Consider the following 14,618-nt stretch of genomic DNA (forward strand, 5'->3'; position numbering starts at 1 on the left):
GTATGCCCATGTGAACAAGGCCTAAATGTATGATTATTATACAGGATTTATATAGCTCCAACATTTTGCGATATATCCAGTTTGTCTTCTGAAATAACGTTACATTGTTCCACATCATTCACATTCAAACTTTCTCAACTTTTCAATGTAAACACTTGACTGGTGTTCTTGTGGCAATATAAGACATATAGGGTGCATATTATAAAGTTATGAAAACTGTTTAAAAAACAAAACCTAAGGTGCTAAATATTCTCTCAGTGTCATTTTCTGTGAGTTTTAGAACAGAAAAATTAGCACAGTATTATGTCACTGTATAATTTCACACTGTGTACTAAGTGTTAAGCCTGAATTGTCTCTTCCACAGATAACATTAATTTAGGATAAGACCACATTATCCCCATGAGTGGAACATATAACTTGATAATTAGTTTGCAACTGCCTGAAGCTGCTTATTAATTCAGAAGCCACTCTACTAATGCAATGAACACTGGGATAAATCAATCCCAACAATCCCATTAATTTACACTGTCCTTTGTGAAGCAGAAAGGAATCATTTTTTTTATATGTTATAGAAAAATAATGACATAGCTTGTTATAGTCACCAATCATGTCTGTAAAAGTCAGATTGTATACCTGTACATTAAGAGTTATCATCATTTGTGCAAACGCAAGGAATAATACGCTGAATGTTTGTAATATGTGTGTGTAACGTCAGTGTGTATTTGATTTGCTTTTCCCTATGAGAATGTAACATTCCCTATCATTTGATTCTATAAGAAAAATAGCCATAAGGACCTTTAATTAAAAGAAGTTAAAAAACATTCACAAATAGAGAAAATAGCCTAACACTATAGGCTAAAAACATTTTAACAGAGGAAATAAGCACTGTGTACAGTCTATAGAGATTCCTGTGTGAGCAGCTGAATGAATTGGCATACAACTGAGCAAACCTCTAACGCCAGGGTGAAGTGAAATTATGGTATTTTTACCACTGTTAAATATGACAGCTTCCTTCTCAGGGCTTCTGGTTGTTAATCCACCAGCATCCTATCGACCAGTGACTCATCCCAGTCTGTCACAGTCAGAGGTCAGGTTCAGGGACCAGTAGCTATAGCAGTAGAGAGTCTCCCACCGACCATCTGGATAAGTGAAAAAGCAGGTCATCCTGGTGGATTGTGGGGGGGAATAAGTGCTAACTAGTGTTCACCAGAGCTTCTGATGGTGGAGGTGGGTTTTTCTGCGTGTTAGTACAAGGTCACGGTCCTCAGGATTGCCCCACCAGGGTGTGAGCAAACCAGGGTCCTGTAGCAGATATAGCATGTAGGGATCAAGCAGAAGGACAGTCAGGGAACAAACTAGTCGGTAGCAAATTGTAGCGAAGATGCAAATGACAGCAGGAGTGATAAGGGCAAGATATTGGCTGGAGAGAGCACAGTAATCTAGCAAACAGTAAGGGGAAAGGCATGGCTAAAATAGGAAGCTTATAGGAGGAGCAAAGAGTTCAAAGTTCACAAGAATCAAGACATAAGGCAATGTCTAAGCAGTCAGGCAGGGAAATGCCAGACACAGCAGAGGTTCAGTTTCAGGTTCAGGCCCTGACACAGCTAGGTAGCCGAATGTAAACAAAGGTATAGTGTGAAAAAGGGGGGAACACTATGCAAAGACAGTGTGAGGGTTCACCCTAGATATTATACCAAGCCCTTATCTGAGCATGCAGACTTGCTGACAAGGAGAGGGGGGCCTAGCAAGCTTCGGTTTACTTTAGCAACCTAGACCCAGAGATTTCAAGGGACAGATTCATTGGGGGTTTTCTTTCTGTGGGTCGCTGGGTGTCAAGCATCATAGGTCATAAGACCCTTTTTTTTTCATTTATAATTAATTATTGTATCCTGTACTCATCCACATTGGGGGAGTGGAGGTCAGTATCTCATTGTCCTGTTACTGTTAAAGGTGACTTCCAAATTCCAATAAGCCCTACGGCCATAGACCCTGTCAACAACTTGTTTAACCACTTCACGCAAATCGTCGTAACTGTACATCGGTACTTTGTTGCTAAATACCGTTGTTATTGTAGCAGCTAGCTGTCATAAACCCGGTATTTTTAGCAACAGCGTGCCGTTCTCTTTAAGATAAAAATGGTCACCAGGAAAAAAACGATCTAATCTCCCTCACAGAAAGACAGAAAACAATTAAGAAAGAAAAGCTGTGACTTTGATATGCTTTAATTGTGATGCATTCATCAATGTTTTGTTCTCTCAGGACTCGCAGTTTCAAGTGTTTGGTAGTTCAAGAGAACCTTTGAGGAATCTGCTTAGAAGATGTGTCCCCTCTTCCCTCTTTACGCATACACATTTTTCGCAGAGTTCCAGGTTGACTTGTTGCAATCAGCATGATTTTCATCCACTATTGAACAATGTTGTCATCCAGATGGATTTGCCCTATTGTCCTAATGAGAATATGACTTTGTGTTATATCAATCTTGTTTTAAAGTCAGGTGTTAAAAATACAACTGGGGGAAGAGGGGCCAGGTTCAGATCATGCGAGGGATAGCTGAGGGCAATAGCTCGGCACTGTGTTGCCAAAAAATTAGATCATTTTTGGGCTTATTCACACCAGCGTGTGTTGTGGTAACCCATGAGATGCAACATGCTTTACTAAACATTTAGGTGCAGTGTGCTACCACTGCTCATTCATTTTGAATGGGCCCCCAATAGACATTGTTCCTTGCACAGGAGCAATGAGGTGCTATTCATAAACAATTGCTCAACTACTCATTGCACCATGCTTGGTGTGGTCCTGTGCATTGTGGTAGTGTAGAGGTTATAACTCCTACCACAGATGATATGATTGGGCTATTACAGAAGTGAAACTTTGAAACCAAACATGAACTTGTAGTTGCAAAAAGAAACGGATAAAAATTGATAAAATTGGGCTTTTACATTGCAGTTTACAACATTTTACGATTCTATGAGGAATAAACTATGAGGCTTTATGTTATCAACAGCACTGTGGTAACTATATGTCATCAAAAGATTATATGTATGAATTATGTTTACCAATACACTAAAATAAAATTTTGTCAAATCACAGGGTCGTGTGCGTACCTCCTGTGTGGAAATGCCCTATGTTCCTGTCACATTTTCTGGCATTAATAACTATCTAATGGTGCCAGGTGTTCCAGCTAACATTAAGATGATGGTAAGCTTTAAATTCCGGACTTGGGACACCATTGGCCTTTTACTCTTCACCAATTTTGCTGGTTCTATGGGATCACTGGAAATGGCATTGAGCGAGGGTCAAATCAACGTGACCATCTCCCAACCACACAAGAAGAAGCTGGTGTTTGCAGCTGGTGAGTGGGGGATCATTGCACTATGCATGGCAGACTGTTTGCTGGTTTCTGAAGAATAAGTTAGTTGGATTCTCATGTCTAGGTTTCATTATAAGCTACTGTTAGCTTACTTCATGTTTAAATCACGTGCCGCTGTTTTAGCAATAAAGTGTACTTGATAGGAATTTAGCACTACTGGTAGTAAGGGCTGGGCATAGAAAAACTGAACATACCACCTCCAGATATTGTATGTGTAATATTTTTGTGCTTGGCATCTAGAGATAGCCACAATACAAGAGACAAGCTTGATCATTAACTCTTTAACGCAAAGTTAAGAAGACTCCAGGGCCATCCTAACCGGCAAGTTTCACCATATTTGTATTCACATGACGCTGTTTTAATGCTCATTAGACTATATAGACTGCTCCCACAAATTAAAATTCCTCTATAATTCCAATAATAAACTAAAACTGTGGATTTAGCAAAAATGTTACTAAGTTGTGAATAATGAAGTACAGGAGATTGTACAATAATACACTATTATTATAGTGTATGCCTACTGTGCAGCACCTGATTAGGCATCATTACTTGCAAACGGTAGTTAAAAAAGTCTTTGGCACAACTTTCCAGTACTCAAAATAGTTATTGTGTAGAGTTGGGCTCTGTGAGAGGAGTTGTAGATATCTCTCCAACTAAGCACTGTAATGCTCTGTGTGACGATATGTGTGTGTGCGTGTGTGTGTGTGTGTGTATATATATATATATATATATATATATATATATATATATATATATATATATATAAATACACACACAGTATATATACAGTAAAACCTTGGATTGAGAGTAACTTGGTGTGAGAGTGTTATTCAAGGCATGCTATTTTTTTTTTATACATTTTGACTTGATAAACAAATAATGTCTTGATATAAGAGTATGCAACTGAGTATAAAAGAGAAGAGAGGTGCCTCTAAGGCCCCGTACACACGACCAAACATGTCTGCTGAAACTGGTCTGCGGGCCAGTTTCAGCAGACATGTTCGGCCGTGTGTAGGCCCGAGCGTGCAGGATTCCAGCAAACATTTGCCCGCCGGGCCTTTTCCCAGCGGACAAATATTCCTGGACTTGTTTTAAAACAGTCCGCTGGAATCCTGCCCGCTCGGACATGTTCGGTCCTCTGTACAGACCTACCATACATGTCCGAGCGCCCGCCATCCTTCGCATGCGTCGAATGACTTTGACGCATGTGTGGAAGCATTTAACTGGCAGGCCCGCCCACGTTGCCGCGTCATTTTCGCGGCGACACCGCGTCATCGTCGCGGCGACACCGCGGACACGCCCCGCGTATTGTTTACGCGTGGATTTCTGTACGATGGTTAGTACAGCCATCGTACAGAAATCCCTGGGCAGACATGTACGGTGAAAGCGGTCCGGCGGACCGGTTTCATCGTACATGTTTGCCCGTGTGTACACGGCCTAAGTGTAGCAATATGGTTACATTTAATGAAGGTACAACATTTAGCAACTCAAATAGTTAATGATTAGAACAGGCACATCTAAGTATGCAGGCATCCAGTGTAAAGCTGTCCATCTTAGACCATCCTCCGCACTGCCATTGACGTCAACCCTTCCACGCTGCGCTCCTCAAGCGCTTCAAGCCTTGATTTCAGATTGCTCTACTGCAGGATAGTTTTCTCTGCCACGATTGCAGACTGACATTAGTGAGAGCCGGCAGTGAGGAGAATGGACAGCTTTACCCCAGATGCCTACATACTTAGATGTGCCTCTTTTAACCACTTAAGCCCGAAAAGGATTTACCCCCTTAATGATTAGGCCACTTTGCGATACGGCACTGCGTCGCTTCAACTGACAATTTCGTGTTCGTGCAACGTTGTACCCAAACAAAATTTATGTCCTTTTTTTCCAACAAATAGAGCTTTCTTTTGGTGGTATTTGATCACCACGAGTGATGGACATTACCTTAGGAGGCAGGGTGAGGAAGAGGCGGGCAGTTGCTTCTCCTCCCAGCTAAACGAGAAGTGTGGCCAGAGAGTTCGAAGTTTTAGGACCCGCTTCCTGATTGGCTGGGATGAGAATCAGGAAGACAATAGCGAATATCAATTTTTTTATTATCACACAACTGGGTGGGCTCAGGGTGCAGTGCTCTGCGCCCTGTGCTCACCCTTTTTTAAAGCCAATTAGAGCCTCAGGCTTTTTTTTTTTTTAAACACTCATTGGAATCCATGCGCCTTGCATGTAGATTAAGGGCCGGGCACATGGATTAGGGGGGCCCCTTATGGACAGGGCGCCACTGGGTCAATTCACTAAAGATTACCACATGCAACGTGACTCATTTGCATAAGTTATCGGTTGCAGGAAAAAAAGTAAATTTCACTAAAAAAAATACATAGGCCCGGATTCACAAAGGATTTACGACGGCATATCTCCAGATACGCCGTCGTAAGTCCGAATCTGAGGCATTGTATCTCGGCGCCTGATTCAAAGAATCAGATACGCCAGAATTTGTCTAAGATACGACTGACGTAAGTCTCTTGCGCCGTCGTATCTTAGGTGCATATTTACGCTGGCCGCTAGGGGCGCTTCCGTATATTTCTGCGTCGAATATGTAAATTAGCTAGATACGCCGATTCACGAACGTACTTGCGCCCGGCGTATTAAAATACGCTGTTTCCGTAAGGCGTTTGACCGGTGTAACTTTACCCCTCATAATGCAGGGGTAAGTCATGTTAGGTATGGACGTCGGAAACGCATCGTATTTTACATCGTTTGCGTAAGTCGTACGTGAATGGGGATGGGCGTAGGTTACGTTCATGTCGACTAAGCATTGAGCTGGCGTAATTTATTGTTGAGGAGGGTGGTTAAAATATCCGATTTATTATTTTATATATATAATATAATTTTGTTTGTAGAATTTATTACAATATTTATTTATTTATTTTAGGCACTGATCCATTAGTTGATTATAATGTATATTTAAGTAAAAACAAATGTGTTATAGAAATAATAATTGATAATAATGATTACACCATTTTATTGATTTAAGCTAGGTTGCCAAAGAACCTAGCTGCCATTGTAGATAGATGATAGCATTACTGTATATAGTAAAAGGTCCACAGTTAACCCAAATCAAGTAATACAACCAAAGGGATGAGTGGAGGGGAAGCCAATTTTTGGCTTCTCCTCTCATAAGGCCTGCTTTTAGGGGGCTCCGCAGACCGCAACATTGTTCTGCATGCTTTGTTTCTAAGAAGTCCATTACTCTTTAAAGCTTTGTCAATGTGTCAAAGTACCCAACTTATTAGGGATTTGGCTTATGACACAGGCTGTTGGTGGATGCAGTTTACCGTAGGGAAGCGGTTATACAGTTCAATTAAGATTGGAAGTGTTGGATAACCTTCCGTTCTCTTTCCACAGGATATCGGCTGAATGATGGCTTCTGGCACTCTGTCTCCCTGATAGCCAGAGAAAATTCTGCTGTGGTGGTGATTGATGAAGATGAAGGAGCACAATTCAAAATTAATTATCAGTTCCAGCTTCGGACAGGAGAGTCATACTACTTTGGAGGTAGAAAGGTCACAATATAAGTTTAGTCTCTGTCACAAGTCGAACCAGGCTTATTATAGTGTATCTAAAGCCGAAAAAAGAAATGTAATATAATGCATCTTGCCAGTCCTTAGATGTGGTGTTTGCATTAATTTTCTTTTTTCTGGCTTTTTCCTGTTAAAGACTCCCTATCTGTTCATGTCTGCAATAATTTCTCCATTTTATCTATGGGGAAGAAATGGTTATCACGCAGGCTGGATGTCTACCTTTATTCAGCTCAACTATATGGTGAACTGGTTGGAATAGTAGTTTACACAAGAATGATAAGGATGTGTGTGCTATTGTTTTCAGTTCATATGAAGTGACTACTATACTGTATTTCTGTCAAGATCAACTGGTATTTTCTAACCTGCTAAAAATGTGCATAGCCTAAAAAATTAAAAGTAATGCAGTCACAACATCTAAAGATTGGTAAGCTGAAATATTTTATATTTTTGTTTTTAGGTTTAGATGAACTTTAGAGTTAACCTGAACCTAGCACTTAAACTTAATCCCGACCCCTTAACCACAATCAAAAAATAAATAAAAGCTGTATTAACGTGTCAATAAACATTCATTGTTTAGAAAAAATCTCAGTGCCACAGTTCAACGTGCCATATGTGTCCGCTTGCCAGTTTTCTACCCCTGGACTGAAGATTGTCCCTGGACTTGAATTCAGGCCAAAATTCGGGCTGAAATCGGACCTGAAACAGTAAACAAGCACGCACCGGACCCCTGCTGTGAGCAGCATGCGGCTCATATGTGAACAAAGCTTTAGAGTTGTGCCCTTTTTTCTTTAATCAGCTGTGGACCGGGTCATTCCCTGCCCTGCAGCAAATGTAAAACTAATGTAATTGGCTAAATGTGGGTATGTGTCCTTGTAAGGGCACTGACATAACCAGAATCCCACCCCTTTTTTAACATGTTTTGCAGAGTGGGGAATGATCTGGCACGCCATTGATTGAAAAACAAAAAAAAAGGGAAGATATATGGAGTTTGGAGAATGCCTTAGCTCTTATCTAGTGCTGAAAACAAGCTTGTTGTTTTGCCCCTTTGCTGAAGAAAATAATTTCTGTTGGTTTTGCATAGAAATGATAGGGTCGTTGTTTTCCCAAGACTGTACTTCTGATGCCTGATGAACAGTGTTGTTTAATAAAAGTAGGATAAAAATTACATTAGTTAAACGCTCATCATAGGCTTGTCAGATATGGTACCAAAAGCAATGTTGTGGATGGGTTAGTATCGGTATCACGCTATGTGAGTTCTTTTCAATATTTCTTGCATGGCATGTGGTTACCGAGCCTCTATGAAGTTATCATTAACACTGTGATTTGGGATCATCGGGTCGATTGGCCGTTTGGATCCGGGACCAGCTGTTTGGATCAGGGTGGTCGATGCAGGCCTTTGGTGACTTGGGCGGTGTATGCCTTCCCTGGTCATTTATATTTGGTAAGCCCCCTTTTCTACCATTGGTGGTGGCACTTCTGTCAAGCTGTTGTTCCATCTTCCAGATCTCCTTATGGTGAAGCCATCTTTATCCACATTTATTTGGACTCTAGTCACTTCATGCACTTTCCTGTGGTGAAGTCACCCTTATTTCCATTTGTTTGGATTCCAGTCACTTTATGTACTTTCTCAGTTCATTGTTATTATTTGCAAGTCTTTACTATATGTTGGCACACTAATATGTTTAGCAAGGTCACGTGGTGACACTTTAAGATTTAGTCATGTATTAATATATGTAGCTTTGGTTTGTTATCTTTAGATGTGGTTCTTTCCATATCTTTACACAGGTATTAGCGCTACATTGTTCCAAAGTTCCCCTCCATATAACTCCTCCCATCAGGGAAGTACCTCAGTTTTTTCGCCAGGGTCTATGGCCTCGTACAGACGACCGGACAGTCCGCTGAAAACGGTCCGCCAGACCGTTTTCAGCGGACATGTCCGGTCGGAGATTTCTGTATGATGGTTGTACACACCATCATACAGAAATCCGTGCGTAAACAATATGCGGGGACGTGGCCGCGCCGTCGCTGCGGAGACGTGGGCGGCCCTGGAAGTTCAAAGCTTCCACGCATGCGTCGAATCACTTCCACGCCTGCGAGGGATGGCGGCCGATCGGACATGTACGGTGAGTCTGTACAGACAAACGAACATGTCCGACGGACAGGCTTCCAGTGGACATATTTCTTAGCATGCTAAGAAACATTTGTCCGCCGGAAAACGGTCGGCTGGACAAATGTCCGCTGGAAACCTGTCCGGTCGGCCGTACACACGACCGAACATGTCTGCTGAAACTGGTCCGCGGACCAGTTTCAGCAGACATGTTCGGTCGTGTGTACAAGGCCTAAGGTGTTGGATGCGAGTAGGATGTGCTAAAGGAAAGCTCTGCCAAAGAGACCCTCTGGGGGTAAAAAGAGCTATGGTTTCAGATCCATCCAAGACGCCAAAGATTTACGCTAAAACTGGAAGGCATCGCCTGTAATGTCTCTCTTCGGAGGACTGGGCTCTAGGGTCCAGCACTTTCGCTACTTATGCTAAAAGTCCTGCTAAGAGTCTTTTACAAGGCCCAGGGGAGAGGTCTCCTTTAAGTAGGAACCCATATCCCTGAAGGTTGGCACACAAAACCCCCCCATGATGGTTCTGTCTGATTTTCAGCAGAAAAACCTGCGGCGGGGATAAAGGTAAGAGGAAAGGAGTCATAAGCATAATCTTAAGGACCTTTCCTAATATTGAGTAAGGTGTCTTCTCTTTTTCCGCCACTAGAGGGAGTAAAGAGCTAAGTTGTACTCACCATGCTCCAAACAGTGTCAGATCCCACGGACAAGCACACTTCCTCCGCTGCAGAGCTTTGCCATGAGATGCCCGCAGCTTCTCTCCACAGATGCCGGGTAAGATCTTCACAGCCATGGGGACATGCAGCTAGTATGAGGTCAGGCAGGAGGAGGCTTCCCTTGTCCCAGGACAGCGCTTTATTAGCAGCGGGCATGTGCGAGCATGTTAATTTTAAAGATGGCGCTCAAATACAGGAGCCAGAAAAGAACTCAAAGGCAGCAGCTCTCTCCTTGGGACACAGCAGCATTACAGGGGCACGTAAGCTCTAGGTGGTTGGTGGGGCACTCTCAAGAGAGACACCTACTCTATGCATAAAACTGTGTGTTTACGTTGCATACTTTATGTAGATTGTTAAACTGAGCACAGTAGTATATGCGTTGTGGTACCTCTGCTTTTGCTTAGTAATATGTCTTCCCTTAGGAAGAGTTCAGGGACTAAGAGAGACAAGAAAGCACCGCCGTCTGAGACAGGGGGCTCTAGCCGTGCCTGCTCGGTACCTGCCTCTCCTGTAATTTCTGACGCACCTGTACAGGATGAGCCATTGCCACTATCAGGAGTAGCAACTTCCCCTGTGGTACCTAAGCCTGCATATGTCACTGAGGACACTTTGGCCGCAGCTCTGGACAACTTAGAAGGGAGAATCGCTATGCTAATCGCCAAGTCCTCGCAAAAGGACAAGAAGCGAAGCAGCTCTCCATCTGTTGTTCTAGATCTCCTTTCAGAAAGACCTGAGGATGAGGTGGATGAGGATGAGGTAACACCTGCAGAGGATAGGGATGAGGATTTGGATGAATCAGGGATATCAGAAGAACCTTTCTCTGCTTCCCAGATGCTAAAGTCCCAGGTGCAATGTTATGCTGAAACAGTGCGTTCTGCGTTCAAGTTACCCTCTTCGGAGTTAATTGAATCACCTGTCTCCTCCCTGGGTTCACTAAAATCCCTGCAGGGTGCATGCTCTTCTCCGATTCATCCTCTACTAGAAAAGATAATTTACGCAGACTAGCTACATCCAGATAAGCGTTTCTCACCTCCTAAGAAGTTTGACATTCTTTATCCTATGGAGGAAAAGTTTTCCAAGAAGTGGAGTCTGCCTTCTGTAGATGCAGCTATTTCTTGTATAAATAAAAACCTGACTTGTCCGGTGGATAACGTACAGGTGTTTAAAGATCCTTCGGAAAAGAAATTGGAATCTTTACTAAAATCTTCCTTCCTTTTGGATGGTTCAGTAGCCCAACCTGCTGTAGCAGCAGTGGGTATGTGTCAGGTCCTCAAGGATCAGGTAAAACAGGGGCTGAAGCATCTGCCTCCAGAACAAGTAAAATGTTGGGAGAATTTGCCTAAAGCCTTATGTTTTACAGTGGATGCCATGAGAAATTCGATTCAGCAAGCATCTCGCCTCACACTCCAGCTGGTGCATATGCGCAGAATTCTTTGGCTAAAGCATTGGTCAGCAGAGGCCCCATGCAAAAAACTTTTGGCCAGTTTCCCCTTCCACGGCGAACGCCTCTTTGGGGAGGATTTGGAAAAATATATCCAAAAGATATCGAGTGGTAAGACCACTCTGTTACCAGAGAAGAAGAAAAACAAGCGGCCTTGTTTTAAACGTTCTCTTTCCCCGGCTCCAAGAAGATCTGCCTCCAGCCAGTTGCGACTGCATTTTCAGCCAACCATAAAGGCTAAAGAAAATCAGTCTCCAAAGAACAAGAAGCCATGGGGTTCAAAAGCAAATAAGCAAAACCCTAAAGCCTCTTTTGTGAAGAAGCGCCCCCGCTTGGCTGTGGTGGAAAGTTTGAACTTCATATTTTATTACAAACATGTATGTATGTTAAAGAAGGGAAACAATATCTAACGAGTGGACATTGATGGTCAGACTTTAAGGCCAAGGAAGTAGGTTAAAAAAGTTTAATTTGATAGCATATAAATACAAAAACAAATACAGAAATACAAAAAAATATTATTATTATTAGCCACTGTATATTCCTCAGAAGTCGCCAACGCACGTTTCGCCGTGGGGCTTCTTCAGGACGAAGACAAGGAATGCATGTTTAGCAGAAAAACAGATTTGTGTCTGTAATCATACAGTGTAAAGGGTTAATAACATATATATATATAAAAGAAAGAAAAAAATTTAAAAGAATGAATATCTAAGTGTATAATTACATGACATATGGTCCTCAGCGGAAATAGCTGTCCAACACAAGACACTACGCCTGAATCTTATGAGTCAAAAGGAGAAAGGGTACAACTATCTGTATACAGACAAGATCTAGAAACACTTGAAAAAGCAGTAAAAAAGAAGTCTTTAAATTTTCCACCACTCCAAACTAACTCGAATGTTTGGGCCTTCCTTATTCAAACAATAAAGGAGGTAGAATCACTCTCTCTTGTCAAACATATTAACCCTAAATTTTCGTCCATACACACCCAAGCCCTGGATGCACTGAGTAAAAATTCAGAAATAATTATAAAACCATCCGATAAGGGCAGTAATATCGTGGTGATGAACGACTTACAATATAGGAACATGTGCTGGGACATTCTGAAAAACCGCACATGGTACTTACCAATTAATAAAGAGATCATCACCAAATTCAATCAGCAATTCGATGACCTATTACAATTGGCACTTTTTGACGGGTCTATCACCAAAGCCATCTTTGATGGTATTCAGGTCCCACACCCTAGAATCCCCACTTTTTATGCGCTACCCAAAACGCACAAAAATTTACAACATCCACCAGGCCGCCCAATTATATCAGGAGTCGGCTCTAAAACTGAAAGAGCAAGTGTATTCATTGACCAATACCTTAGGCCACACGTGACCTCATTACCCTCCTACATTCAAGACACGCCCGACTTACTCAGAACAATTGATGGATTAACGGTGCCTGATGGCTGCCTTTTGGTCTCAATAGATGTGGAGGCCCTGTATTCATCAATACCACATGATAAAGGCCTCCAAATTATCTCCAACTTCCTTGCCGAAAGGGGACCAAAAATGGATAAACTGAATGGTTTTGTGCTTAAATCTCTCTCCCATATCCTTACGAAAAATGTGTTTTCCTTTGATGAGTCCCACCTCCTCCAGGTACAGGGAGTCGCTATGGGCACTTCATGTGCCCCTGGCTACGCGAACCTGTACCTGGGGGGGTGGGAGCGAAAACTTTTTTCGTCTGACTCTAACACCTATTTTTTATCATTTATACTAAGCTGGTTTCGATACATCGACGATGTGCTGATGTTCTGGACGGGTACAGTAAAGGATCTGCTTGCTTTTATGAGTTTCTTGAATTGCAATGAATTTAATTTAAAGTTCACTATGAATCATAGTGACTCGGCCATTGCCTTCCTGGACATATTGATCTATGTCGATGAGGTCAATGGCATACAAACATCTTTATACCGCAAACCCACTGCGGGCAACACTCTGCTACATGCAGCTAGTGCCCACCCGGCACCATTGCTAAAGAGCATACCGTACAGCCAGTACCTTCGACTACGTCGAAATTGCTCAGATAATGCGAAATTCAAAAGCGAAGCGGATAAGCTTTACACCAGACTCAGTACGAGAGGATATAGCAGATCCTGCTTAAAGAGGGCATTTAATCGAGCTGCTGAAAGAAACAGAGCCAGTACTCTGCTTAAGAGTAATCCCAAAAAAAGTCTGACAACGTCGTGATGCGATTCATCACGACCTTTTCGGACCAGCATGTCCAAATTCGTCAACTTATCCAAAGACATTGGCATCTAATCACGGCAGATGCCACTCTCTCCAAATATGTGGCAAAGAACCCTAATATTACATTTAGACGATCCACATCGGTAAGAGATCGGTTGGTTAAAAGTACTTACTGCAAGCCTCTATCAGGTTTGTCAGAAATACCGGGCCTCTATAAATGTGGGCACTGTAATTTTTGTCACCTAATTAGAGAGGGTCAGACCATTGACCTTCCCAATGGGGAAACACACAAATTACACAAACATGTCACGTGTCAAACACAAGGGGTTATATATATAATTTTCTGTACCTGTGGATGCTTCTATGTGGGCAAAACTATCCGCCCCTTATGGAAACGGGTTAAAGATCACATGTATTATATTACCAATGGTCTACTAAATAAAACTATGGGATATCATGTTGCTTTTACACACGGCTATGTAACCCCCCGAATACAATTTTCGGTACTGGACTGCATAGCCGAGGACCCCAGAGGGGGCAATTTCGATCAGAAAGTCCTACAGCGGGAAACTCAATGGATCTATCGCCTCAAGGCAAACGTGTGGCCAGGGTTGAATGACTCAATGAGTTTCAAGTCATTTCTATATGTCTAATAAACCCCAAACAGGTTCTCTGTTACTTACCCGTCATTTTATTGTGTGTTATTTTAAGCCTGTTATCATCATCCTTGTTAACCCACAACATCTTAACCTCTCCCACTTTTTCCAACTGGGATGGTTTATGCATTAGACTATATATTTTTTGTATATGGACGCTCTTTATAAACACAATATAAATGATATTTGGGTAAATCCCAAATAAGAAGAATATATGTTTACCAGTTATTTTTGTCCAATATTAGTTGTTTTCTTATAAACAGTAATAAAATATATGTTACGTGCTATTTCTTAATACAATGGTAATGGGACTACCGTACCCAGGAAGTAATGTGCAATCATATATCTTTGCACACACATACACAATCTACTGATGAATATTTTTGGACGTTTGGATATCTCTCTGCCGATTGCTTGATTGCTTGGTCCTCCAAGGTTGTACCAGGGGCATATGTATTTAGCTTCATCTTATGGGTATGATTCTATTCATGGATACGGTTGCGACAATTTACCA

General features: G+C 42.0%; 1 protein-coding gene across 1 annotated transcript in view; it reads left to right on the forward strand.

The window, feature by feature from the left end:
- The window catches only part of CNTNAP1 (contactin associated protein 1), a 385,880-nt gene that overhangs the window by 156,631 nt on the left and 214,631 nt on the right, over window positions 1-14,618 (forward strand). Inside the window, exons 8-9 of the mRNA XM_040329819.1 lie at window positions 3,091-3,352; window positions 6,767-6,916. Of these exons, the coding sequence (XP_040185753.1) occupies window positions 3,091-3,352; window positions 6,767-6,916 (412 nt within the window). The remainder of the gene's footprint in view (window positions 1-3,090; window positions 3,353-6,766; window positions 6,917-14,618) is intronic.

The sequence above is a fragment of the Rana temporaria genome, chromosome 12, assembly GCF_905171775.1.
Source record: "Rana temporaria chromosome 12, aRanTem1.1, whole genome shotgun sequence".
In the NCBI taxonomy this organism is placed as follows: domain Eukaryota; kingdom Metazoa; phylum Chordata; class Amphibia; order Anura; family Ranidae; genus Rana; species Rana temporaria.